Source organism: Colletes gigas, unplaced genomic scaffold (genome assembly GCF_013123115.1).
Source record: "Colletes gigas isolate AHSC1104 unplaced genomic scaffold, ASM1312311v1 Colletes_gigas_Sc00106, whole genome shotgun sequence".
Taxonomy (NCBI): domain Eukaryota; kingdom Metazoa; phylum Arthropoda; class Insecta; order Hymenoptera; family Colletidae; genus Colletes; species Colletes gigas.
Genome location: NW_025106732.1, coordinates 76,442 through 101,011, shown reverse-complemented (window position 1 = coordinate 101,011; position 24,570 = coordinate 76,442). Strand labels below are relative to the sequence as shown.

Sequence of the window (24,570 nt, the reverse complement as noted above, 5' to 3'; positions counted from 1 at the left end):
TTGCGCATTTATATAACCTACTATAAACTATGACGTAAAAAAGTAATATTCTATACTGCAATTTCTTATTTATTTGGTGAACTCGTTAAGGAATATGGTGAGATTTATTAGCAAACGATCGCCAAGTATTATTTACCCATCTTTCTACTATTATGGAGTGTATCTAACAAATAGAAAGAAGTGTTAAAAATATTTGGACATACATAGTAAACCTATAATAAAAACAGCAACGAACGTTGTATCGAAGGGTGATTATTTGTTGCATATGTACAATGCACATATACGCAAATAAATAAATAAATAAATAAATAAGTATATCTACACATACACGCGTGCGCGCGCGCACACACGCACACGCACACGCACACACACACACACACACAGATACAGACTCTGGACAAATAATATAGGTATGTATTGGTACGTAAAGAAGTGTAATTAGATTATTAAAAATGTAAAAAATTTGAGGAACAAAAAATTGACGAGCGTTATTTTCGATAGCCCGTAAATACAAACGCACCACGTGGTTCTAATAATTAAAGTTAGCGTCAAAAGATGGAGACACCAGCGTCAGAAAGCGGGTTTTTAGGAGGGGGAAGGAATGCTCATGCTTTTTAATGTAATGTCTTATTGGTAAGTGATATATCTCGCTATCCATGTTGTGAGATTTGTATGAAAGGTGGTTTATTCGACCTGTGAAATTTATTTTATAAGTTACAAAACGTCCGAAACATTTTTGTCATTCGAATAGCTGAATTCACATACGAATTCCATAGATGGTAATTGTCTTGTCTGGTTCATTATAATGCAGGATATAGTCTAAAGCACTTTTGTATAGTTACTATTATTATGTGCTATACCATACTATCGTCAATCAATATATAGTGCAAAAGCTTTGTTCTAAAAACATTTATTGATCGTATGTGTTTTGAAATTTCTCATTATTTTCTATTCATTAATGTTGTATTTCATATAATGCTATTAAAATATAACACAAGCAAAATTTTAATAAGGGCAAATACTTTCTAAATTTCTTATGTTGTTTCATTATTAAACGTCAACAGTGTATTATCGTACATTTAAAAATAAATAAATAAAAAATTAGTATTGTTTAGGGTAATTAAAAACTAGGTATCGCACGATTCTTTTAGTTCTCCTCCGCAAATTTTATTCTTTGCATAAAAATAGGTATGCTAGAACTTTTTCATTATATAACTGACTTATTAAGCACTTTGTTTGTATTTGATTTCTATGTAGAAAAATATATGCGGTTTCTTATTTAAGATCGATCGCAAATTAGGAATTATTTGCGAGAATATGAATGTTCTTTTGTTTCTGTAATTTCTAATCGTTTTATTTTCTATTTCTATGTTTAAGTAAACACATATTCAAGTAAACGCATGCGATGTGTCAAAATGACATCTGTAGAAGTCGAACGAAGTTTGCCAACTTCTCTGCAGCTACAAAATCCAGCTATACCTGAATCGCAACAAGAAAGTTCAGAATCGGATATTCCTGAGAGTGAAAACAATTCCATCGATGATCCTTGTACGCAAAAAAGTAGAACCTCGATCGCAGCTGCAACCAATAGTATTAAAAACATAGCAAATGTCACAAACCGTGATAAGGAAAAACGTGAAGACGAGGTAATTATCCTCGACAGCAGCAAAGAGGATGCTGATTATAACATAGATAAAATAAAACATGTTCAGAAGACAGGAAAATCAAATATAACATCCTCTGTATTGAAAAATGATTCCAAGATTAGTAAGAGCGATAATACAAAAGACACTATGATTAGGAGTGGCCATTATTTGAAAAGAAAACATCGCAATTTTCTGTGAGTGTAGACAGTTTCTATTTTCAATATACTTAATTTTTCTTAAACAAATTCTGTACCTGTTGCTGAGAAACGTTTTAGGTTGTTAGAAAGTGAACTTTTATCTTTCTTCCGAATTTTCAAGCAGTATCAAGAATATTTTAGAAAATATATTCCATGTATCGGTTATGTATAGGAAATAAAAAAGGAAATTGGCTTTTTTAGTACTGAAGATGAAGATCTGGAGGAAAGTAGCTCAAGAAGTAAACGAAAAAAGAAAAGTACGAGCGACAAATTTTGTTGGAGGTGTCACAAAGAATCCGTAGAAGCATATTGCAGTGCTTGTCCTCGATCGTGGCATCGCAGATGCATAGGTATGCAACCACAGTCTATTCAAAATTGGATATGCGGAGAATGTGCAGCTATTCTACAAGCAGAAAACGCAGAAACCCGTTCTACAGCTATGGCACAATTATCGATCGATCAGCTCTGTCTATTATTAAAATATGTGGTTGAAAGAATGAGGGAGTACCCTGGTGTAGGTATTAGCTTCTTATTCGCATCGATATTTTATTATACTTCCATCTGGTTAAATTTTAAGGCTCTTTTGTTACAGTCGGAACCATTCTGGAAACCAGTCGAACTTTCCGAAGTTCCAAATTACCTAGAGTACGTGGTGAAACCAATGGATTTGAATCTTTTAGAATCAAACGTGCGGTCGAAACTTTATGGTAGTACGGACGCGTTTATGGCTGATGCAAAATGGATCCAGCATAACTGCATTGTATTTAACACGTGTACGTAATATATATCGTAGATTATGTTACATTAATTAGTATCACTACTATTAATATCACTACGGAATTTGAATAATAAAGTTGTTTTAATTATGCAGGCGGTGGTGTGTATACCGACACATCAAAATTAACGAATGCCGCAAAACAAGTAATTAAATTGGCGCGTCAAGAAGTATCAGAAATCGAAGCTTGTCCCGATTGTTATGCTCATGGCCGAAATTTACCCAGACCCCAGCCGTCCTGGTTTATCGAACCTTGTCGTCGTCCTCATCCACTTGTATGGGCGAAATTGAAAGGTTTTCCGTTTTGGCCAGCAAAAGCTATGCCTCGGATAAATTCTCAAGGCTTTGTAGACGTACGTTTCTTTGGCGAACACGATCGTGCGTGGGTATCGCAGCGAGATTTATTCTTATATTCGAAAGAGCCGCCTGTTCCGCTACCACGTAAGCGGAGATTGGATATGGAAGAATGTGTTCGAGAAATAACTCGACATTGTCGTAAGCTCGAACTTGTATTTGGTCAATTTAAATTTGCACCTCCCAAGGTCCAATACAATCCACACGACCCGCTGCAAATTAAGTTAATGTTACCAAATTATAACCCACTTTTCAACAATTATGGATCTTCACAATTTTTGATTCCCAGAAAAAAGTCGCTTCTGAAAAAACGACTGCACGTTAAAATTAAATCGAAAACCGACTCGGAGACAATGGACGATTCTGATATTAAAACTAGAACGTTGTTCGATTTTGGCATAGGCAGCAAAGAAAATAAAATTGAAGCTAAAGTATCGAAAGTGAAAGAATCTGATCGGTCGACCGAAGTCGAATTGATCTTGATTGCGAGTGACAGTCCGAGTACTTCTACGGATTTAAACGAAACGACAGAAAGTGAAAATAAGGAGGAGGACCGAAAACTTGTCGAAAGTGAACCAACAGTTTCGAAATTAGCGAAGAAAAAAGAAGCGAAGCCGAGTTCAAGCAAAATCGATGGAAAGAAGGATATAAACAAAAGTAATATGAACAAACGTGATACAAGCGAATCAAACATTAAGAAATTAGAACGGAATAATAACTCTGAAAACGTAACGAACGATAATACAAAATCTTTGTTGAATTTGTCAAAAGAAACAATAACGTCGTCGGATAGCGACTTGATGGACGACGTTACAACATCGAAAAAGGAACAACAATCTCTATTGACGATTAACATTAATAAGGAAGATACCAATCAAAATTTATTAAGCTCGCAAAAAAATAACTTTAAAGGTACAAAAAACGTGGTGAAAGTTTACAAGCCAAAAACTAGAATGGTTGATAAAGTGAACGCTGAGAAGGCTTTGAGATCTATTGCGAGCGAACATCAGAAACCGGCCACGACAGAATTAACAATAATTTCAGACAAACAGACCGACGGAATATCATCGAAGGATAATTCAAAAAATTCCAACAATAATAATTTAATATCATCGTCTAGTTCGATATCAACCGGCAAAACTCAAGTCGACACCAATGACGCTCAGACGGTTAAAAAAAATTCCGCGGATCAATCTGTTGCGTTACTTTTTGTTGTAAACAATAGTATATCCGACACTGTTAAGAAATCTGTCGGCGATCTGTCGTCGTTAAGCGAGAAAGAAAAAAGTAACCATGTGCAGACGGTTCAACAACAATCATCGAGAGACACGGCTCAGCAGCCGTCGTGTCCAAAAAAAGAGAGCAAAGCTAGGAAATCGTTTCCTAATAAAGCTCGTACTGGTTTACAACCTACTCCACACTCCTCGACAACTATATTGTCAGATGCAATCGATTCTATGGTTTATATTCCAGCTTATCAAGCTGAAAATTGTGTCGAATATGAAATGGTTCCGCCAGAGGCAGGGCCTGCAAGTGCTCGTTTGTATCACGGTGCCCATGATTTGGCCAGAAAAATGGCACAGTTAATGGAAGAGGCATACAAAGAAGCATCTCAAGAAAATGTTACATCCGAGAACCATCAAACGACTGTTCATTTTTTACGATTACAAATGGAACGGATGACATGGCAACATCAACAACAACTTGCCGAACTGAAACATAACACTGGTACGTCGTAATTTTTATTATACGTGTACGCGCGCGCGCGCGCGCGACTGTACATACACAACAGTTGATCCCCTTATCTACCTTTTCACCTTGAAAGTCGTTTACCCCCGAATAGTTACAATACATATAAAAATAATTCTTGTGCAACAGGCATGTCCACGAGTGGAGCCCCTCACGCGGCTTGTTCCTCTCTTTCACACGCCGTTGTCGAGAAACAAAGAAATCAACCAAGTTGTGCATTCTTGCTTCTGCTGGAAATTTCGCTTATAAAACGAAAAACGAAAAACGAAAAACTATAGAGAGACTTTTACATCGCCCGGCGTGTGGTACTACACTAACGGGACAAAGTGGGGCAAGACGTCTAAGCTCCGGAGCTTCGTTTGGACATGCCTGCTGGACAATATATGAACTCGATCGGATAATGGGATAACATGTAATACTACCTACATACATATACGTACACGCGGTTCCGCCGCTCTTTCAAACAAACAACACACCAAAAGCTCCAACTTTTCCCACTATTTCACCCGAACGATACAACTGACCGAGCACGGTCATGCATAACAATTATTCTTCGTTCCGTCATATAATGCATTCATAGAATACAATCGAATAGTACAGTAAATTCTCTCAAACAGCCACTACTAGTTCGAGTGTTCAACCGTTAACACACACACACACACACACACACACACACACACACACACACACACACACACACACACACACACACACACACACACACACACACACACACACACACACACACACACACACACACACACACAAAGAAAAAAATAAATAAATTTTGAAATATTTCCGATTGCAGATCGAGTATTCAGGGAAATGAAGGCAAGTTTGGAAGCTGAACGATTCCGTGCCATCGAAGAAACTCGTAAGGAAGCTGAAGAGGATAAAGTACGATGTATCGAGGAAATTAAACGTAAACAATGGTGTGCAATGTGTGGGCGAGAAGCATTATTTTATTGCTGTTGGAATACCGCGTACTGTGACTATCCTTGCCAACAGTCACATTGGCCAATGCATATGAGAACGTGTGCCCAAAAACCTTCGTTCACTACTATCGTTACTAGTTCTGCTACAAATTCGAGTCAACAGCAAATGATGCCAAGACTTATGATAAATACACAACATGTGACGTCGTCGTCAAATGTATGGAAGGCCTAGACCGTATCGGTGTATGCAAGTCCTTGAAATTGCATTAAAAAGTTAAATAGGTTATAATTACTCGTTCTCGAAGTTTTGGTAATATGTTTAGATGTTTCTTTTATTGCTGCTGTGTCCTGTGTTCACGTACAAGTGGTATAATTAGAATTACAATGTTACACAAAATAATACTTTATACTTTTCTCGTATTGTAATAATAAAAATGATAAAAAATAAAGAATATTTATTCAGGGGGCATGGTTCGGACGTGTTTTATCAGAACTATCTCCTAGTATAAAGAAAAATTGAAAACTCCTTTATTATTTTGCAACCTAAAACTCATTACTAAGAGACACGTACGGCGAAATGTCCGAAAAAACCGGCATATTTAAAACACAGCTGCACACGGCAGTAACACCGATACTAAAAACAGTTTCCGAATAAAGCGTACAAATTTTATATATTTTATTTTTTATTAATAAATTGTATTACTTCATTACCCATAGTTGTGTTTATTAAAAATAAAAAACGAATTTTTAAGAAAAATCGACGGGGGAAGCTTGTTAAAATACCAAGCACCAACTAATTTTTCCCTTCTAAACCTTCTACCCGACCGGTAATCTCATTTATACAGTCCACGTTTTCAAACATTTACTTATCCAAATCTATCAACTATATAGGAATATTTAAGTATGCATAGGATATGTAAGTCAGTTACCCAGTATTATTTATGGATGTGTAGTCAGTTTCTGCTTTATACCGGTTTTTTTATTTTCTTGTTGTAGTTACACATTTTATTTAGCTTTTTTGCTTTTAATCTTCCTCATATAAAATTCAAGTTCCTTTCCTTCGAGTATGTAACCATCTGCTCGACCGCACTGCCCCGGTCTACTTGCTATGCAAGCTGAAATTCATATTTAATTTTTTAATATTTAAAAACTTGTCATGCTGAAAAATCTTCGTTTCAAATATGTTCGACCCCTTATATGTTTTACTCGTACAATATACCAATTATATTAGAAACGATAAAGTTACGATGATTTAATAAGTAGCAACAATGCGAAACAGTACACCGCAGTATTAATATATTGACTGACTATACGAAGATTATTGCCTACCGAGTACACGTCCAGTGGCAAATTGTTCCTCTAGGGCAGGTTCTACCTTGGCAAAACGTTGTCTTACTTTGTACTTAGCTTCTGCTTTCTTGGAACGTTTCTTATTTAAAACTTCCTCCTCTGCTTCGGTCTATGCATATTCAGTTTGTCTTTGATTTAGTTGATCTTTAATTAACAATAACTGTAAGAATTAGGTTGATTACTCACCAATTTAGCACCTCGTTTTCGACCCAACGGCAAAACATAATGACTTTCATACCACTGTCTGAAAGGTGTTGCATCAATGGTGACAATTGCATTCTTCACCAGGGTCTTTGTCCTCACCAATTCGTTATTCGATGCATTGTAGACCACGTCGATAATACGTGTCTTTCTTGTAGAACACTCAGAACCCCACGAATAATTTCCTGTATCCAGACGAAGTGCTCTATATTTTTTGTTACCTCCTCGTGTACGTACCTGATTAATATAAAAGAAAAGAGTTTATTTAACTTGGAATTACCTTATGACAAATGAATAGCATTCGATCTGTAGTTTTATTCAGTACGCTGTGAGATATAGGTCAACACAATGCTCAGAGTAGGTAAAGGTATTCATCATATTAGTTGGAAATGGTATCGCACTATTTTGAAAAAAGGAAAACAATTAGACGACGGTACCGTATGAATACGTTGAGTTCCGAGCTTAGTATTCGCAGCTGGACGTCCTAATTCAAACTTTCTCTTTTTACGAATAGGTTTCCTTTTCCCACCAGTTGCTCGCCTTTTATGCCAATGATCTCGAGAAATACCTGAAACAAAACATTTCTTTCTCATTTTCTGCGTAACAAAATAAACGAACTTGCGAAATTGTATATTCCGAGATTTAATTTTATCCCTTTGTACATTTCTTCAGAAAAACGCATCGAATACCTCTTTTAGCGTACGAAACTATACGGAAGAATGAAAAGCAGTAAGAACGAACAATTTAAAAACAATAACAACTATCGTGTAGAAAATTAATAAAACGTTGATCGATGCCGCTAACAAATAAATTTTCAATTAATTGTACTATTCTTATCGACGTAATATACGCATAAACTATACAACTAAATGTATTTCTAGACTACTAATAATTCTTTATTAATAATTTTTAAACGGAACATATAGATTGAAACAGATGAAAACAAAAATTATATAAAATCAAGCATCTCACCCATCTTGCTACGATCGAAAAGAACCTCGAGTCTTGGAAATAGTAGTAAGCCCTCTCTCCACTTCCGGTAATACCCGTAACTGCGAGCGCCCTCTGGCTACCAGTAAAGTTAAGTACACATATATAGAAATTTATTTATGGAAATAACCATATCGTAAATTAATAAATGAATCGTGACAATGATTTCTTTCAGTTTTTTCATTGTTCCGAATGACATTTATGCATTCTTAATTCCGAAAATAATTTATTTTATATTCATGTAGACACGGCGGCACTGAATCTGTCGTATGGCGCACTCTTCCAATTGGTAGAATGACATTGTTGATTTGCAATTAGTAGAATGTGGCATTTCTAGTAATATTCCGTTAATCGGAAGACTCTACGGTTTATGAGAAATTCAATGTTAACGTGTGCACGTGATAGATGTATATGTATAATATGTAGGTTTAAAATTCTATTTAAAAGAATAAAAACGATAGGATAATATTTTTAGCGATTAAGATGCGTTGCCATGAATATGGACCTTTATAAAAGTTTTTGATTGGTTGGCATGAAAACTGATTACGTTAAATCTTCTGGAAGAAATTTGCTGACATCGTTGTTTCTCACAAAATCATTGTTTATGTTTGACTTGCAGTAGTCATCGCATAAAATTCAATATGGTGTTTGTCGTTGAACGATTTAAGTCGGATTTTCATATTTTAAGGTAAAATGAACAGTAAAAGAACGTTTATCTATCGTAATGATGAAAATTAGATTGAGAAGTCTGTGCCCTATCTAAAAATTTTGATGCCACGTCGGTGTTCTGTATAGAAAATCGTGAAAACAACATCTTCGAGTCGTTTTATACTCGCTGGTTTAAAAAGAAAAGTCGAAAGATTTAAAAAATAAGAAAATTAAAAATAATGGAAAGCATTAAGGTGGACAGCGGTACAGATACAAATGAATCGGAGATTCAAGAAAGTAACATTGAAGAGAAGAACGAAAACTTTGTGTCAGATATTACTACGTTAGACATTAAATCTCGACTTAGTCTGAAAACGACTGAAGTATACGGAGAGCCACATACAAATGGAATACCTCGACAAGGTCATTTAAACCAACACGGTATGAGAAATTTGTATCTAAAAAACATTGTTGTCTTTACAAGGGGTATCTAACTCGAATGCCCTTGAAAAAAGGATAGCGAAGCCATAGCATCGTGCAACTTATAATTACAGTAGGTGATAGAGCTGTAAATGTATTGAAAAATAGTCGATACAAGATATCGCATTATTATTACTAAGCGTTAATCGATTAAGTTGAAACTAGTTTTTACATAGAATCTATTCAGTTTGTGGTTTTTTTTTTGTTACCATCAACTTTTATTAAACGTAGCAGAAATAATATTTTGGTAAACTTATTCTTATTCTTTCCTCCTTGTATGTATTTAGACGAGGCGGAAACATTATCTTTGGAGAACAAAGGCGATAACATCCAATATGTTAGTTACACTAGCGAATTACAAATGCCTAATATTATGCACTTGATACAAAAGGATCTAAGCGAACCTTATTCCATTTATACGTATAGATATTTTATTCACAATTGGCCAAAATTATGCTTCTTGGTACGTATATATCAATACAAGTGTAAAATATATATTCAAACGACGCTGGTGTAGATACTTATTTCTCGATTCTATAGATTTAATTAAATCGTTGCTAAAAAAAAAAAAAAAAAAAAAATTAGTAATTTGTACATGTTTGTACATTGTCGTTTCGATGGAATTTAAAAGAACTGAGAAATGTTTTCAACGTGGCATTAGAAAGCATCGAGGAAGCATAAGAATTTTTAGCCAGCATTCGTTAGATCGGTTTGTCCCGTAGGCGTAGAATTGATAGAAAACTGCTGGTTTTTGTTCGTCAAGGCGATGCACGGTGACGAATGTGTCGGTGCTATTGTTTGCAAGCTGGATATACACAGGAAAGTGATAAAACGTGGATATATTGCAATGTTAGCCGTAGATGTGAAATATCGGAAACGGAAGGTCGGATCGAATTTGGTAAGGCGAGCGATTCACGCTATGATGGAAGATAACGCGGACGAAGTAGTTTTGGAAACTGAGATTACTAATCGGCCAGCGCTACGTTTATACGAGAATCTAGGGTTTGTACGCGACAAGCGATTATTTCGGTATTATTTGAACGGTGTAGATGCTCTGCGGCTAAAGCTATGGCTCAGATGAAATTCATCTATGTGTATATATATATATAAATATATATTATGATTTAATTATTATTGATATATATGTGTATATATATATATATATATAATGTATAATGTATATGTATATATCAATAATGGAATTAAATGATTTTAACATTGAAAAGAGATAACATTTAAATTGTGTAACGTCGAGAAATAGGGAATGTTAATGCCAAAAGAATTGTCGATTGTATATGGAGAAAAGACTCGTGTTGGAAAAAAATGATGTTTCACGTATCGTTTAATAACGTTGCATAAAGTTTACTTGAAGATTCACTCGTTACATTATGTCATTAGATCATTTGTCGATTAACATATGTTTACGTATGTTTCTTAATTTTATCGTGATAATTGATCGGTTGGAATCGTTGGAAGAAAGCAATTAATTTCTTTTGGTATTAACGTTTATCGGCATAGATTACAATTGCAGTTGGAGAGTATAAAAGTAAAAGGTGATAGTGAAAGAAAATCGATGCTGTCAAATGGCTACTAGAAATAGTAGATGTAGATTATCCTCATGCCTTATGCTATAATTATATGTATATAGACTGATACAATGAAGTAAGAAATGCAAAGTAAATTTTCAATCGATGTGTACACCATACAGCGTAAAGTGAGTATCTTATTAATAGATTTGTTGTAATGGAAAAAATTTTGGCCGCCGTTCGAGATACAATGTATGTACATATAAACTATTGGATATAAGCTCATTGTATCAGGTATTGCATCTGTTTATCGTGTAAGTATATTAGGAGCGCGCACGCACATGAATGCATGTGAATAGAGAATAAAAGAAAAAAGTATGATTTGCCAAATTAAAATATTCCGAAGAAAGTATGTCGCACGCGATTATCGCAGGGCCGTATTCATTGCTGTTTACTTATTATGTCTACCTTTGTATAAAATAAATTGCGAGGCTCAGATTGTATAATGTAACTATTAAAATATGTAAAAATGTTAATAAAAATACGAAAATGTTTTTAGATTCGATTACATTTATTTTTCGCAGGAAATTTGATGGAAAAATGGAAGGAAAAAAGAAAACCAGTAACATTATCGAATAATGTTATTCGTTAAAAATTTAGTAAAGAAATTTTGTTCCTTTTGTTCGAAGTTGTTTCGTTTGTTTCGATCCTCCCGATCGTATCCCATACTCGAGTATCCGGACCGTATTCGGACCGAAGAGGAAGGATAGTGTAACGGGGAGGAATGGAGAATCAGATTTTTGTAACATTTCTCCTCCCATTCCCCTTGCCATTCTCTGTATTTCGGACAAGTCCGAAAGTAGGAATCGAGGGAAAGGAAAGGTGAGCATACGAACTGTATGATTTTCGAATCGCTCAATTACCTACCGATCGCCGTATCGTTATTCTTTTCTGGCTATGTGAATTTCCAATCCGATATTTATCTCTTGGATCAAATTTACGGCTATTTTCAGGTTCAGGACTTTGAATGAAAAAATAAAAAAAAAAGGTAGACGAAAGTATTTGTGTAATTTTTTCTCATAACAGTTTGTGCCGCATGTACCTAAGTACGTATGCGTTTTCGAACGCCAACGACGACTGTTATTTTCGTTGGAAAAATTAGTGGAAAAGCTGGTGCAATAGGTGCACTGTTACCACCAAGGTTTTCCTCTCTCGACGGAAAATGTAGTTTCTTCTATTCTGTAACACAGGAGATGATTAATTATCGTAAGAAACTAATGTGCATAAATAGTAGAGTATACATAGAGGAGGGACAGACCTTGTTAGAATTAGAAGAAGAAAGTTGACTTTTGTCTGTGCCTCTGTTGTCTTCTTACTCTATACATATATGTATAGTATAATTTAATGTTTAAATGGCAACTTTGAGCAGCCGTGTATAGATAATATCGCGGATAATAAATGTTCTATCGTGTTCGAACGTGTTTCAGAGACCGGGAAATGGGTAACGGAAGAAAAGAGCGGAAAGCAGGTGTTTAAGATAGAGTCGCGAAAGCAAGGGTAAGTACGATGGACGATACCTAACGATAACGAATGATAACAAACGATAATGGTCGATAACGGAGAAGAAAAAGTACGCGTAGTCTCGATGTCGAGGCAAGTGGTACTTGAGAAAGCTATTTAAAATACATATCGTGGCAAGTGTACCCACGCACCGTATACAATTTATTGTGGCGGAGTTAACTACAGCAACAGCATTTTACACGATCGTTATTCATTTTCTAGTCACGAAAATTATTGCTTAAAAATCTCTTTATTTCTTGTTAAATTTTCTATCGTTTACAATAGTAATATCGTATAATCACGGCTTTGTTCGATACGCTAGAAACGAGCAAGTAGCGTAGGTAGAAATTGAATAGCAATTAATCGAAAGAATCTACAGCCGCAACTATAAGCTCGGTGATTAAAATGGATCATGTCGTCGAGGAAGCGTGCTTTGTTTTATATTTCAATGGCATTTCAAATTTCTATGAAAGCTCGTTTTCAGGCGTTTTGCACTCCCCTCGGGTCATCCATCGGTCCATCCATCGGTCCATCCATTCTTCCTATTCGGTCTACAGAATGAAGCCATAAAGGATCTTGGAAAGGAATGTGCGTTGAAAAAGGATATCGAATCGATTTTGACGATTAATTTAAAATCGCGCGATAGCAGAGCGGCGATAATGGTTTAAAGAAAACTCGGCTATGTAAGTAAAAATAAGTAAGTAACAACGGGAGCAAGAAATAGAATTTTTAACAATTTCAAAGAACGATCGTTGTTGTTGGTTTCAGTTGTGTTCATCTATCCGGTTTCCGAAATATTGAAAGCCACTCGTCCATCAATAAATAACATCCAATTATGCTTACGAGCAAAGTAAGTCTGCAATTTGTTAGCGATAATGTAATCTCTATTTCTCCGATACCACCCACCGAAACTTTATCGTATAACAGATAACGTGGAGATATACCCCCCTTATGGATTACCCTGATCGATAAGAATAACCGTGGTCGAAATAGCGATGGGAAATTTTCAGCGAGAATAGGAAGCAAGCAAGCAAGCAAGCAAGCAAACAGTATGTGAGTACGTACATATGTACGTACTTAGTTACCAGAATGAAGTTGCATCGAGTCATAGAATTCCGTGTTCGAGGGCTCTTGGCACGCATTGGTGATCGTCGCTTCGAGAACGATCAGTTCACATACTTCTGGATTGGATGTTTTGGTTCGAGCATGACTCGGTAGCAATGATCGTTGAAGGGTATTATTACCGTTGCATGCATTATCGTTTCGGAATCGTTCTTGGATTCTTGGAACGTGACCATTAACCGTTCTCGGGAAACACGGAAGTACCTTGAACGAAAATAATTTACAAAGTTTATAAAGTTTCCATTTCGTCGATACGTTCCGTTTTGTTAATTTCTAATCGCAGCGAAACGAATGGGCGTTGTGTACGGATGGGGTGGTGGTCCGCGGGGCTTCTTAAAAGTTCGTACTTGCTTAAATTCTTTGCGGAAGTTATCGTTGAGCCAAGCGTAAAGGAATGGGTTGTAACAGGTGCTGCTCATGGCGAGGCAGTGCGTCATGAAAAAGCAAAGTCTGTAATAAGACCAATCGTTGGCAGGTGTGTAAAAGTCGTCGACGACGTTGACGATGTTCAAAGGTAGCCAAGAAATGCCAAATATAGTGACCATAGCTATCAACATCCGGTTCGTTCGCTTCTTTCTCTCTCTCTCGACCTCCTCTCTCTTGTTGTTGCTGTTGGTGCCCGGCTTGGATTTAGCTCGATCGTTCAACTTGATCGAAACGCGAATATAGCAAAACGCAATCACGAAGAAAGGTAAGACGAATTGAAGTATCGAGGTGAGAGAGCTAAAGATTTTACGAAACCGTTCGGTCGGCCAATGTTCCTCGCAATAAGCGTACGGTTCCTCGAGATGCATGTAAAGCCCGTACGGCAACGTGACCAGCAAACTCACTATCCAGATACCAACGATTATGCCTAGGCAAACATCGATCTTCATACGAGGATGAAACGGGTATATGATCACCATGAATCTGTCGATCGCGATGCTCGTCAAAGTCAATGTACTGATATAAACGCTGACACCTTGAGCGTACGGCACCAAGTGACAGAGGGTTTTACCGAATATCCAACCACCCATAAACGTATAAAGAGGCGTAAACGGAACCGCCAATACGCAAAGCAACACGTCGCTCAGTGCCAGATTCGTAATAAACAGGTTCGTTACGGTCTGCATTTGACGATTTCGTGCCACCACGAAACACACCAGCGCGTTCCCGAATACACCCAGTACAAAAATGTTCCCGTAAAAGATATAAAATATTAGTTGCACTATAGCGTCCGAAGTCGCATCGTTCTCCACGGTCCAACGATTCGAGTCATTGTTATTAGCCGGCAAAATTTCCCGCGAAACCGTCACATTAATCATCATTATTCACGCCTCTTTCTTTCTTCTTCCCGTCTTTTCAAAATTCGAAAATCCTCTCTCTTTCGCTCGCTCTCTCTAAACACGAGTAAAAAGAGGTAAACTTTTGTTCGTTCGCTTCAACATTCGAGAAAAAGAACACAATTTCCACCTTCGGGTCGCTCGAATCGAACAAACTATCTTAAAAATAGTAAAATCTAGCGTTTCTCGAGGCTACCGAGGTAAAAACACTCCCCAAAAATAGAACAGAATTACACGATCACGAGTCGTCCAATCGACGCTACACTTCTTTTCACCCAAAACACTTTCCCAATGCAATTTACTTCTTTTATTTACCCGCTCGAAAAGCGAAATTTAAACAATTTAATCTTTGAATTTTAGTTTAGGCCACCTGTTAGAAATTACGCGTGTCGACGCGTTTACAACGTTTCAGAGAGCGGGAGAGCAGAGAGAGATTTTACAAACTAAACTTATTCTTCCAACATATTCTACGAATCCTGGAAAATGATCGACGATGTGGGTTACCTAAATAAACAAATTACAACATTATTTACAGATCGTATATCGTAATAGCGATATTGTATAGGTATTTTAAAAGCTACGCGACAAACGTGAAACCACTGTAGAGTTAAAAGCAAGCAAAAGCACAGCCAATAACAATTTTCTTTTCAATCCTATTTTTCTAAAGCGAGTTTAAAGCGAGGCGTTTTTTTTTTTTCCAGGAAACGTTCTATTTCTTCGAAAGAAAATAACAAGCAACTCGATGTTCTCTACAATATACATATTTTCGTTGGATGAAAAGTAACGACTCGCGCGCCCCTCTATTCGCAACGTTACACGAAACTTATCCAAAGTGACGACGAGCGGTCTTTCTATCGACAACTGAGAATGGAAAATCGCTGATGAACCTGACCCAGACCAGCCGTCGTTTTCTCGCGCACGCGTCTCTATTATCCTCGACCTGGCTGGTGGTGGTTACCTTTTCTATACTCGACTATTTTTCTCAAAATCATCAGCAGTACACTTTTCTATTCATATTTTTCTTTCATCTTTTCTCACTTTACTAAAAAAAAAAGATCTCAACACACACACACGCACACACGCACGCACGCACGCATACTTAATAAAATGCTCCTTGTAAAATACGGTAATTTATTAAGAGTTAAATGTTATCTTCCTGTATTTTTATCATAAATTAAGTCTAAAGCATTTCCATTATTTTATTACAATACAGCTACGTAACATTTTTGTCACTATCTCGGTACCTTTGCAATTTACACTTTACCATTAATTACTATTTCTTACATGTGTGTCTGCCTGCCTATGTATGCGCATACGGATATATGTATACAATATATATATATATATGTACATTATTTACTTGAATTAAAACGCAATTACACCTTGCCTGGTACTATAGCATCATAACTTGCCGCGTATTATTTCAACTTATATCTTACAACTATTTCGTAAATCTTTAATTGCACGTGTATCCTACGTCTAGTTATTCCTTTGCACGCTTCACCTTATCTCTCTCTCTCTCTCTCTCTCTGTTCATTTTACATTCTTCTTTTCTTTGTACAGTTCTTTTATATACACTTGTATCTACTTACTTGTGCGTGTACGAATGTTTACAGGCACGCGATTACGCAGTATCATGCAAGGTGCACAATGTCCAAGAAATCCGAGATATACGTCGACGGGAACTTGTATGTTTCTCGATAGTTTCGCACGATCGATCAAGCAGGGGTTTCATCAGCAAATTCTCCTTACAGGACATCACGATTTCTTACAAATATCCCAATACGTTTGAACCGACACTCGCGTACCGAGTAACGTATTCAAAAAATCGATGCTTGTATAAAAATATGAAATGATCGTTCTATTTAAAAGGACGTCTCTGTTTCTTCGGATCCGATGGATATCACGAGACACATCTTCCACGTTCCTCATCGTTACCATACACATTCCTGTACGTGTGCATACACCGACGCACGATACGTACTTACACGTACACCTTAGTAAAATTATTAGCGATCCAATGAAAAATCCTACATTAGCTCAATTTATACCTATTTTCACGGATAAGGAATTTTTAATAACAAACTTTATTATTAGTTATTGATAAAACGCTAAGAAAAAAGAATAAACAAAGAAATAAAATGTTACCTTCGGGAGTAATAGTTATGTTTTTCTTCGTTAGTCGTAGAAAAGGCAATTAACGAGTCTCGAGAAACAAATTTCTTTCTATTTACATTACATTAATGCGCGCGCCAAACTTGTTCAAAGTTCCTTCTCATAGACCCGATTTAGTACACTTTACATTCGAGTTGGACTAAATTTACACAAACTACTCGTCTCGGATCATCTCTTCTGCTCTTTCACGAACGAGTAGGATAACTGCCCTTTACCTTTTCACCAAAACACACTGATTCTCTTCTCGTCTAATCGTACGACTCGTCCAAGGTACGCTTAGAGTATACTATGTATAGTAACAACGGTATCGCCGCGCCGCGCCGCGCCGCGCCGCGCCGCGCCGCGCCGCGCCGCGCCGCTTTCATTCTACGTATGCTATCAGACATCATGTAGGTACTACATACTCTCTAAATGTTAATTATTCGTTATAAAAATTCAATACGAAGGCATGAAACTTTCGAAAATTCCATTTTCGAACAAGTTATTTCTATCGCTTCGCTTTCTATTTTACAAACGCCACGCGTAAAACAATTACTTTTTATTACAGGACAAATCTTTCCTCTCTAACACTATTTCTTAAACACTTCAGAATCGTTCGAATCTTCTCTCTGATCGATACAATATCATTTACTATTACTATTTCATTGCTTCTTTCATCGTTTTACGTCTCAAATATAGTACCACACAGTACAGTTCAACACCGAACAAATATTTTTCTTTTTTTCAATCGCATCAAGTACAAATATTGATGCTACTCTATATATGTCTGTTAACTGTTTGTTAATCATCTAGAAACTTATCAATTTACACACTATTTATCTTTACAATATTATCCTTTCGATTGTTCGTCTTTACCGATTACATACATCTATCATGTTTCCCGATAAAACTCGCCTCCGATACACTTCATCATTACTATTGTATTTCATTATTTAGAACAATATTCGGTTCGTACCGAACCGAATACGTGGTTTCTCTTCGTCAATATGCACATTTCTACACGCTATTTAACGTTCCGTGTCTTTGTGCACGCGCACGTCCCACCACGCTCTCACACGCACACCGAAATATAACATTTTCATGTAAATGAGAAAACTTTTTTTCTATATCAAATACTCGAATTTACTAATAAACTGAGATCGAAGCTGCAAACTGTTACAATTTTCATTCGTTAGATTCAAATGACTCTTTGAAATCTTTCGAATCTCAAAGAGAAATTCTCTTTCTTTTTCCTACATTCTGACAACACATGTAAACTAAACGATTACAAAAATAGCATATAGTTAATAATTTAATCTCGATACGATCCAACAATTTCTAGTTTATCATTTTTCTAAAAAGGTATACTTCAAGCTTAAACACACATTTCTTTATAATTAAACACTAATGATATTAAAATTTCTGCAAGAGAATTTTTTCATACGACAAGCTCGATAATACATTTTTTTTTCTTTATCCTGTATAATTTTTAAGGGCCGACAATGTCCGTGCCGATACTCAAAGTCTCGAAAAATAACAAACACATAAGTAACTAGAATCTGCGAGAATAAATATTCAAATATGCATTTACATATCATATGCAATTACTTTTACTAAAATAAACACTGTACACTGCCATATACATTTATGTACTATTATACATCCCAAAGAAAAAAGAAAAAAAACAACAAAAGAAACCCCTTTTAGGAGAAACGAGAAAGACTAGGGTTTATGAAATTACATTATGTCAACGAAACATTGGAAAAACCAATTATATCCTATTGCTACTAATAATGCTAAACCATACGGATAAATCAGAATTTTAAGACTACAAAGAGACATTTGCTATTTAACGTGTTATCGATAAACTTACACGAGAGACGCTATATAGAACAGCACGTACGCAGAAAGGTAACAACTATGCACAATTCGTTTTTTTGTACTATAGAAATTTTACAAATATTTCAGGTTTATATAATTGCAATTATTGTAAATATTAGTCTGTTTTTCCTGACAAGTATTGTCGGCACAGAACTTCTATGTACATAGATCGTAAACAGTATCTTTGTAACGTACACGGAGGATATAAATCTGTTTTCCATAATCCTCGAATCTTCCATGCAATAATTTTTCTTCTATACGTAACAAGTACGGAAGTTTCTTTGCAAATATTCACTAACTGAGAGTAAGAAAAATTATAATTATACAAACGTACCATGTATTCGTGAACCTAAACGAATCGACTCGATACGGCAAGTAAAATTCTTCCATTGATTAAGAGCGGTTCTCAAGGTTTCTGTTCAAACGAATTCGCATCGTAGACGGATCGCGCTAAGGGATCCTGGCAAAATTTTACGACTAAATAGATAATGTTTCTTTGATCAATTTCTTCATCGTGTTACCCATTGTTGTACTCGATGGACTAGACGTTGTAAAGGATAATTTAAACAAATATGGTTGTATATCGGGATACGAAGTATCAAAGATCAGATCCAATTCAGCTTGATTCGGCATTTTAGGAAGATAATCGTGACGATTCATTACTTCTGTTATGTAAAGAATTTTATCCGTCAATAAATCGCCAACTTTTTCCCTGCATATCTGTCTTTCGTGCTCTGTTGCTAATTTTATTAGTTCCAAACGTACTGTCCACACTTCCCATGGTATACATTCTGGCTGGAAGGGCCAACGATTTTTCTTCTTCTGAAAGAATTCCAACGATATTTGGCCAGAACCTGGACTATCCGTGGAGCGTAAAGCTTCAGAAAAACCTGATATTTCACGTTTCAGAGTTTGATCCAGATGCACCGACGAACAACAGACATAAGTAAAATCGATAAAATCACAGTCGACGTCTTGATATCCCACTGTACCTACGGAATAACTGCCTTCTTGTTTATATTTAAATTTACCAAGACTTCTGTGAAAAAGAACACTGTGGAAGATACTCGCTACCGCTTCGTCCACTTGTCGACCCTCCATACTTAATTCAAACAATTGAGTTCTTGCATTCATGGTGATTCCTATACAATAAAATTTAAATACTAATTAATCTCTACGTATTTTACGATAAACCACACAATGGATAAAGAAACGAACAATTTTATTTTACGGATGGCAAACAAGGAAAATATAATTACGTCGATAAATTTCTAACCTCGTAAAAGCAGCGGTAGAAACGATGATTATCACTCAAGACTTGCTGCGATATTGGATGATATTTGGTCATCTTTTAGTTGTAGAATATTGTCCAGTACTCCAAAAATACAATTAAATAATCAATGAACAACCTCATACAACCAATTTCTTACATTCTTGTAAAATTTTTAAAACGAAATTATCCGACACGTACGTGTTCGCATCAATATAAAACGAACAATTACGAAACAGACTTGTGTTACTCGGTTGGATATTTTATTTACAATTTCATGTAACAATGATTAGAAAAATGTTATGCTCGAGCGTGACTTTAACTTACTCGCTGTTCGTTTTTCTATCCTTCTGATTTATGCACTTTAATTTTCACGCTTCTCGTGATAAATACTTTAAATAAATATCATCATTTATAGTCGTTCCATTACCAACGACACATTGTACAATTCAATTAATCCTTGTACGAACAATCGTTTTCATCTGTCCTTTTCTTTAATACCTACACAACCCAGTTCCACTGCTATTACCACACCGCTACAACCACTCTTGTCACCACTCTATCGCCACTTTATTCTTTAAACCGATCCGTTATTCTATCATTTATTCTACCTTCTTCTTCTTCTTCTTCTTCTTCTTCTTCTTCTTCTTCTTCTTCTTCCTCACCAGCCATTCATTTTTAAATTCCTTTGCAAACTAATTTCTATGCTCGTGATTGACTTGTAGCAGAAAAACATTTCATTGAAACCAACAAGTTCTAGACTCTACGGATCTCTTTTGTCGGTAAACAACAGCTGTCCTCACGACACGCGCCATTTTATAATCTACATATTTGTTCCTGATTCTTTATATAGTATATAGGTATTAGGTACACAAGCATATCATCCACATATCCTCTATTCTGTGTCATCCTTCACAATTTACCCTCACGTTCTTCGTTACTACGCAGCATACTTTTTAACGAATAAAATTAATGTTTGGAGAAAGACGAATTTTCCTATTGTATACTAGTTGCACTCGTTTCTAAATAGCCCGTGTAGTAGAGTTTCTTTAAGAACCCAAGGGGAACATTTCATTTCAGAGGAAGGATTTTACTATGTATGTAAAAGAATTTTTTATCGGTGGGGAATTTTACAATATTTCGGACAAATACCCAATTCTCTAGTATGATTCTCTCTATGGCGAGTTTAGAAGGTGTTGGGTGTGGGTGTTGCTTAATTTTCATTAAAGCCAACGATACAACAAACATTACAAACCATATCCGAATAACTGTCACTCTATGAATAATCATCGGCAATTAAGGTGGATTTATACTATAAAAACACAAGACAGACCGGCATCAAAGGTATGTAAGTACTTACTTACATGACGATATTACCATAATTAACAATTGAAAAACAAACCTTCAAACGTTTTTCAGATATTCATGTAATTTCTGTACCATGTTACTTTCTAATTAAAACTCGATCTTAAGCACGAGAAATTTTAGCGTGATAATATGATTCTATTTACGAGGCCTCGCATTAGAATTTTAAACGAACGAAAAATTCATGTCTGTCGGAAACCAGGATTTATCGCGTGGTCATTGCTTGGTCGTAAGATACAATTCTATTAGAATACAATCGTTTAATTAAAATTTCGTAATAGACCCGATATACTTATCTAATACTCGTATCTGTAGTTTTTAAAGGTACCGATACTATGGTTGTAATTAATTATTAATTGATATAAACTCGCTTCTTCGTTTTAGTGTCTACAATTATTTTCATCGAAATAGTTCGTCATCTGTCGGACAGTTTTCTTTATCCGATTAGTTTACTTTTGGGACAAATCATGTTCAGTCTGGATGCGTTTGGAGAATGGCAGGATTTATTATTAGATAAAGACATGAACAATGTTGTAATTAAAAAATACAGTTGGACGGATAACTTGTACTCGAAAGCATTCTACGATTCGTGCATTGTAATGAAACTTAACGATATAAGATATGTTGGAGTTTCTGTCAATACGGGACTCTTTATCATTAATCAAAATGGGGAGACAATCTCTTTAAGTATGCAAGGCTTTGCAAGGGAAGAACTACAGAAACTTAAAGGAGAGATAAATCACTTCTTAAATGTAAACAAAATTAAATTGCTTGTCTCTGTTAGTAAAAATAGTTTGAACCGATCGTTTTCAATCGCATCTAATACAGACTGTATACATTGTACACAAACTAAACTAACGCGATAACGATATTAGATAAAGTATCATGTTTAATAAATTAAATAATTATAAATCGTATCGATTAAAAAAATTGTAATTGAAGTTTATCGATACTTGGATACAATAAACAAAGACGTTAGCAAGTTAATTCGCAAAAGAGAAACATCTAGAAAAATGTCCTTAATAATTCATCCTCTACGATCACGTATATTCATACTGCACCTATATACACACACATCGTACATGTATTATATAAACATGTACAATTAAATGCGAATCAAAGTTTTTAAGTGTACGCGGATTTAATATCAAACAACTACCTATTCCTATTTCAAATATTTTTACCAAGTATTTCGGCACACGCAGAATTTATATCGGGATACTGGTACTGAAATCCCAATTCTCTAACACGTTTGGGTACAACCTTTTGTCCTTCTAGCATAATCTGAAACGGGACTGGTATAATCGTCGACAGCAACAAGAAATAATTTAACAAATACTTTTACTAACTGTTGCTCGTTCTTTGTTTAAAAGTATTTTCAAAATGATGCTTGGTACAGGAATAAATGCAGGCCTCCGCATCGTCGATGCAAATACCTTTGTGAATTCTTTGTTTGTCACAATCTGTTAATAACATTTATAAATCATGTAGATTTAGGAAAATTTAGACAATTTTAATTAAAGTAAATCACCTGTGGAGCGACCCCGTTTAATATACCATGTATATTTTTGTTCTTAAGCGAAAATAAGAACATGTTGACTAGATCCGTTATGTGGATCCATGGCATATACTGATTTCCATTACCGATAGGACCTCCCAAACCAAAGATAAATGGTAGATATATATTTTTAATCATACCACTATTCTTTCCTAATACAACTCCAGATCTAATCGTAACTTGTCTGACGGTACTGTTTTGTGGAAGTTGCGCGGCTGCTTCCCACTTATGACAAAGTTCTAACGTGTAAAATGATTATTTCGATCTAACATAATCTATGCAATGTCTGCATAAATTTAATACAAGTTACGAATTTACCTGATAAAAAATCATATTTTTCACATTTGCATTCTTCCGTATATTCTACATCGTTTGGTTTATAATAAGCTACTCCAGAAATTGTTAGAAAAACATGAGCTTTAGTATTAATTATAGCTTTAGCCAAGAATTCTGTTGTTCTCACTCGACTATTTAAAACATTTTGTTTAAATCCTTCTGTCCAGCGTTGTTTAGGATCAAGTACATTTTGACCAGCAACGTTAATAACAGCAGTTGTATTTGCAGGCAAACCGTAACATTCTAAATCGTTCTACGAGTGGTTTTGTATTACATATTGACGTTATCAATTATTTGATATAGAAATATATCGCGTAGGTTATCTTACCCATGATATTCGATTAGGTCCAGGCATTCGCGAAATACACGTACATGAAACTCCTTTACTAGATAACGACTTAATTATTTGTGTTCCGATAAAGCCTGTACCACCACCTGAGGCAATTATATAACCTTATCCGTGACATAACCTACTAATTGTTATTTCTAAATATTATTAAGAGATTTCTGAAGAAAAATAAACTTGCCTACAACTACGTGTTTCAAAGCCATTTTATCAGAAAAGAAAATGTATTATGAAATGTATAATATTTTTGCCAAGTATACGCATTAACGTTACATTAATCTTATCGAATTGTATCAGAGGTAGAACCATAAACTATTGAATAGTACATGTAAGTAAGTATGTACCATGTGATTCAAATAAAGTCTTTCAAGCCGTTTTCTCCAAAATCAAATTGACATACTAACTTTATTTTTATTTTTATTTAAATAGTCTGGGGGTAAAAGTGAGAGGGGGGTGGGGGGGGGGTGTAAAAGAACAAATTCTGGGGTAACCCGGGTAACCGTTGAGAGGAAGAAGGGGGCCTCCTAACTACCCTAGATTTTTTCAAATGGAAGATGGTATAATTTTGTTGTTGATATTTGATTAAATCTTACCAAACTGAATAACATTCACTTTAACCACCTTTCTGTTTATCATGAATGGTTAAAGATTTATGGCGAAAAATTTGTTCAGAATCTGGGTATAGAATTGTCGCGAGGTCGTGGCATATACATACAATACATACAATTTAAATGGCATTAGCCTTTCGATTAGCGAAGTTAAACGAGATATTTTATCAGTTAACAGTCATTCTTACTCTCTGCCG

The 24,570-nt window shown here is 35.6% G+C and overlaps 7 protein-coding genes across 17 annotated transcripts; 3 read left to right on the top strand and 4 right to left on the bottom strand.

Moving 5' to 3' along the window:
- The first annotated feature begins 20 nt into the window (after positions 1-20).
- LOC122404127 (protein kinase C-binding protein 1) lies at positions 21-6,341 on the top strand. 6 transcript variants are annotated; one of them, XR_006259688.1, is made up of 8 exons: positions 276-410; positions 502-633; positions 1,378-1,840; positions 2,045-2,357; positions 2,421-2,616; positions 2,715-4,700; positions 4,851-5,133; positions 5,530-5,668. XR_006259688.1 is itself a non-coding variant. In XM_043408038.1 (7 exons), the coding sequence occupies exons 3-7, from the start codon at positions 1,401-1,403 to the stop codon at positions 5,886-5,888; spliced, it is 3,294 nt and encodes a 1,097-aa protein (XP_043263973.1). In that variant the 5' UTR covers positions 21-97; positions 502-633; positions 1,378-1,400; the 3' UTR covers positions 5,889-6,341. The 6 variants fall into 6 exon arrangements, 5 of the variants coding, with proteins under 5 accessions (XP_043263973.1, XP_043263972.1, XP_043263975.1 ...); XM_043408038.1 differs by lacking the exons at positions 276-410; positions 4,851-5,133 and adding an exon at positions 21-97 and having other exon boundaries at positions 5,530-6,341; XM_043408037.1 differs by lacking the exon at positions 4,851-5,133 and having other exon boundaries at positions 274-420; positions 5,530-6,341.
- Positions 6,342-6,470: 129 nt separating this feature from the next.
- Positions 6,471-8,233, bottom strand: LOC122404131 (40S ribosomal protein S8). The gene is made up of 5 exons (XM_043408045.1): positions 8,180-8,233; positions 7,645-7,775; positions 7,193-7,444; positions 6,986-7,115; positions 6,471-6,771 (listed from the first exon to the last, which is right to left on the bottom strand). Exons 1-5 carry the CDS (start codon positions 8,181-8,183, stop codon positions 6,662-6,664), a joined length of 627 nt encoding a protein of 208 aa, XP_043263980.1. The 5' UTR covers positions 8,184-8,233; the 3' UTR covers positions 6,471-6,661.
- A 599-nt stretch (positions 8,234-8,832) lies between these two features.
- Positions 8,833-11,371, top strand: LOC122404130 (N-alpha-acetyltransferase 30-like). Its single transcript, XM_043408044.1, has 3 exons — positions 8,833-9,286; positions 9,613-9,788; positions 10,089-11,371. The coding sequence occupies exons 1-3, from the start codon at positions 9,085-9,087 to the stop codon at positions 10,404-10,406; spliced, it is 696 nt and encodes a 231-aa protein (XP_043263979.1). The 5' UTR covers positions 8,833-9,084; the 3' UTR covers positions 10,407-11,371.
- A 28-nt stretch (positions 11,372-11,399) lies between these two features.
- On the bottom strand, positions 11,400-14,980 carry LOC122404129 (prolactin-releasing peptide receptor-like). Of its 3 annotated transcripts, XR_006259690.1 has the most exons (4): positions 13,881-14,980; positions 13,497-13,737; positions 12,170-12,228; positions 11,400-12,090 (listed from the first exon to the last, which is right to left on the bottom strand). XR_006259690.1 is itself a non-coding variant. In XM_043408043.1 (3 exons), exons 1-3 carry the CDS (start codon positions 14,838-14,840, stop codon positions 12,086-12,088), a joined length of 1,206 nt encoding a protein of 401 aa, XP_043263978.1. In that variant the 5' UTR covers positions 14,841-14,980; the 3' UTR covers positions 11,400-12,085. The 3 variants fall into 3 exon arrangements, 2 of the variants coding, with proteins under 2 accessions (XP_043263978.1, XP_043263977.1); XM_043408043.1 differs by lacking the exon at positions 12,170-12,228; XM_043408042.1 differs by lacking the exons at positions 11,400-12,090; positions 12,170-12,228 and having other exon boundaries at positions 13,396-13,737.
- A 243-nt stretch (positions 14,981-15,223) lies between these two features.
- On the bottom strand, positions 15,224-21,167 carry LOC122404125 (autophagy-related protein 101). Its single transcript, XM_043408032.1, has 3 exons — positions 20,488-21,167; positions 20,167-20,265; positions 15,224-20,032 (listed from the first exon to the last, which is right to left on the bottom strand). Exon 3 carries the CDS (start codon positions 20,022-20,024, stop codon positions 19,368-19,370), a length of 657 nt encoding a protein of 218 aa, XP_043263967.1. The 5' UTR covers positions 20,025-20,032; positions 20,167-20,265; positions 20,488-21,167; the 3' UTR covers positions 15,224-19,367.
- Positions 21,168-21,352: 185 nt separating this feature from the next.
- On the top strand, positions 21,353-22,396 carry LOC122404126. 3 transcript variants are annotated; one of them, XM_043408034.1, is made up of 3 exons: positions 21,353-21,504; positions 21,580-21,754; positions 21,910-22,396. In XM_043408034.1, the coding sequence occupies exons 2-3, from the start codon at positions 21,658-21,660 to the stop codon at positions 22,389-22,391; spliced, it is 579 nt and encodes a 192-aa protein (XP_043263969.1). In that variant the 5' UTR covers positions 21,353-21,504; positions 21,580-21,657; the 3' UTR covers positions 22,392-22,396. The 3 variants fall into 3 exon arrangements, 2 of the variants coding, with proteins under 2 accessions (XP_043263969.1, XP_043263970.1); XM_043408035.1 differs by having other exon boundaries at positions 21,353-21,508; XR_006259687.1 differs by lacking the exon at positions 21,580-21,754 and having other exon boundaries at positions 21,910-22,026.
- A 274-nt stretch (positions 22,397-22,670) lies between these two features.
- LOC122404124 (epimerase family protein SDR39U1) lies at positions 22,671-24,536 on the bottom strand. 2 transcript variants are annotated; one of them, XM_043408030.1, is made up of 6 exons: positions 24,359-24,536; positions 23,748-23,854; positions 23,402-23,672; positions 23,057-23,322; positions 22,875-22,988; positions 22,671-22,809 (listed from the first exon to the last, which is right to left on the bottom strand). In XM_043408030.1, the coding sequence occupies exons 1-6, from the start codon at positions 24,399-24,401 to the stop codon at positions 22,696-22,698; spliced, it is 915 nt and encodes a 304-aa protein (XP_043263965.1). In that variant the 5' UTR covers positions 24,402-24,536; the 3' UTR covers positions 22,671-22,695. The 2 variants fall into 2 exon arrangements, with proteins under 2 accessions (XP_043263965.1, XP_043263966.1); XM_043408031.1 differs by lacking the exon at positions 24,359-24,536 and adding an exon at positions 23,947-24,151.
- Positions 24,537-24,570: the final 34 nt, after the last annotated feature.

What these genes read in the sequence shown, in the direction of transcription:
- LOC122404127 (XM_043408038.1), top strand. Translation starts at nt 1,401, where the DNA reads ATGCGATGTGTCAAAATGACATCTGTAGAAGTCGAACGAAGTTTGCCA. An exon ending in AGAAAACATCGCAATTTTCT is followed by an intron (nt 1,841 to 2,044) that starts GTGAGTGTAGAC and finishes TGGCTTTTTTAG; the next exon opens with TACTGAAGATGAAGATCTGG. An exon ending in CGAACTGAAACATAACACTG is followed by an intron (nt 4,701 to 5,529) that starts GTACGTCGTAAT and finishes TTCCGATTGCAG; the next exon opens with ATCGAGTATTCAGGGAAATG.
- LOC122404131 (XM_043408045.1), bottom strand. An exon ending in GAACTCAACGTATTCATACG is followed by an intron (nt 7,445 to 7,644) that starts GTACCGTCGTCT and finishes TATATTAATCAG; the next exon opens with GTACGTACACGAGGAGGTAA. An exon ending in TGCCACTGGACGTGTACTCG is followed by an intron (nt 6,772 to 6,985) that starts GTAGGCAATAAT and finishes TATGAATTTCAG; the next exon opens with CTTGCATAGCAAGTAGACCG.
- LOC122404130 (XM_043408044.1), top strand. Translation starts at nt 9,085, where the DNA reads ATGGAAAGCATTAAGGTGGACAGCGGTACAGATACAAATGAATCGGAG. An exon ending in AGGTCATTTAAACCAACACG is followed by an intron (nt 9,287 to 9,612) that starts GTATGAGAAATT and finishes GTATGTATTTAG; the next exon opens with ACGAGGCGGAAACATTATCT. An exon ending in GGCCAAAATTATGCTTCTTG is followed by an intron (nt 9,789 to 10,088) that starts GTACGTATATAT and finishes TTGTTCGTCAAG; the next exon opens with GCGATGCACGGTGACGAATG.
- LOC122404129 (XM_043408042.1), bottom strand. Translation starts at nt 14,840, where the DNA reads ATGATGATTAATGTGACGGTTTCGCGGGAAATTTTGCCGGCTAATAAC. An exon ending in TCCGCAAAGAATTTAAGCAA is followed by an intron (nt 13,738 to 13,880) that starts GTACGAACTTTT and finishes TTTTCGTTCAAG; the next exon opens with GTACTTCCGTGTTTCCCGAG.
- LOC122404125 (XM_043408032.1), bottom strand. Translation starts at nt 20,024, where the DNA reads ATGAATGCAAGAACTCAATTGTTTGAATTAAGTATGGAGGGTCGACAA.
- LOC122404126 (XM_043408034.1), top strand. Translation starts at nt 21,658, where the DNA reads ATGATTCTATTTACGAGGCCTCGCATTAGAATTTTAAACGAACGAAAA. An exon ending in CGCGTGGTCATTGCTTGGTC is followed by an intron (nt 21,755 to 21,909) that starts GTAAGATACAAT and finishes TCTTCGTTTTAG; the next exon opens with TGTCTACAATTATTTTCATC.
- LOC122404124 (XM_043408030.1), bottom strand. Translation starts at nt 24,401, where the DNA reads ATGATAAACAGAAAGGTGGTTAAAGTGAATGTTATTCAGTTTG. An exon ending in GACCTAATCGAATATCATGG is followed by an intron (nt 23,673 to 23,747) that starts GTAAGATAACCT and finishes AACCACTCGTAG; the next exon opens with AACGATTTAGAATGTTACGG. An exon ending in AAAATATGATTTTTTATCAG is followed by an intron (nt 23,323 to 23,401) that starts GTAAATTCGTAA and finishes TTTACACGTTAG; the next exon opens with AACTTTGTCATAAGTGGGAA.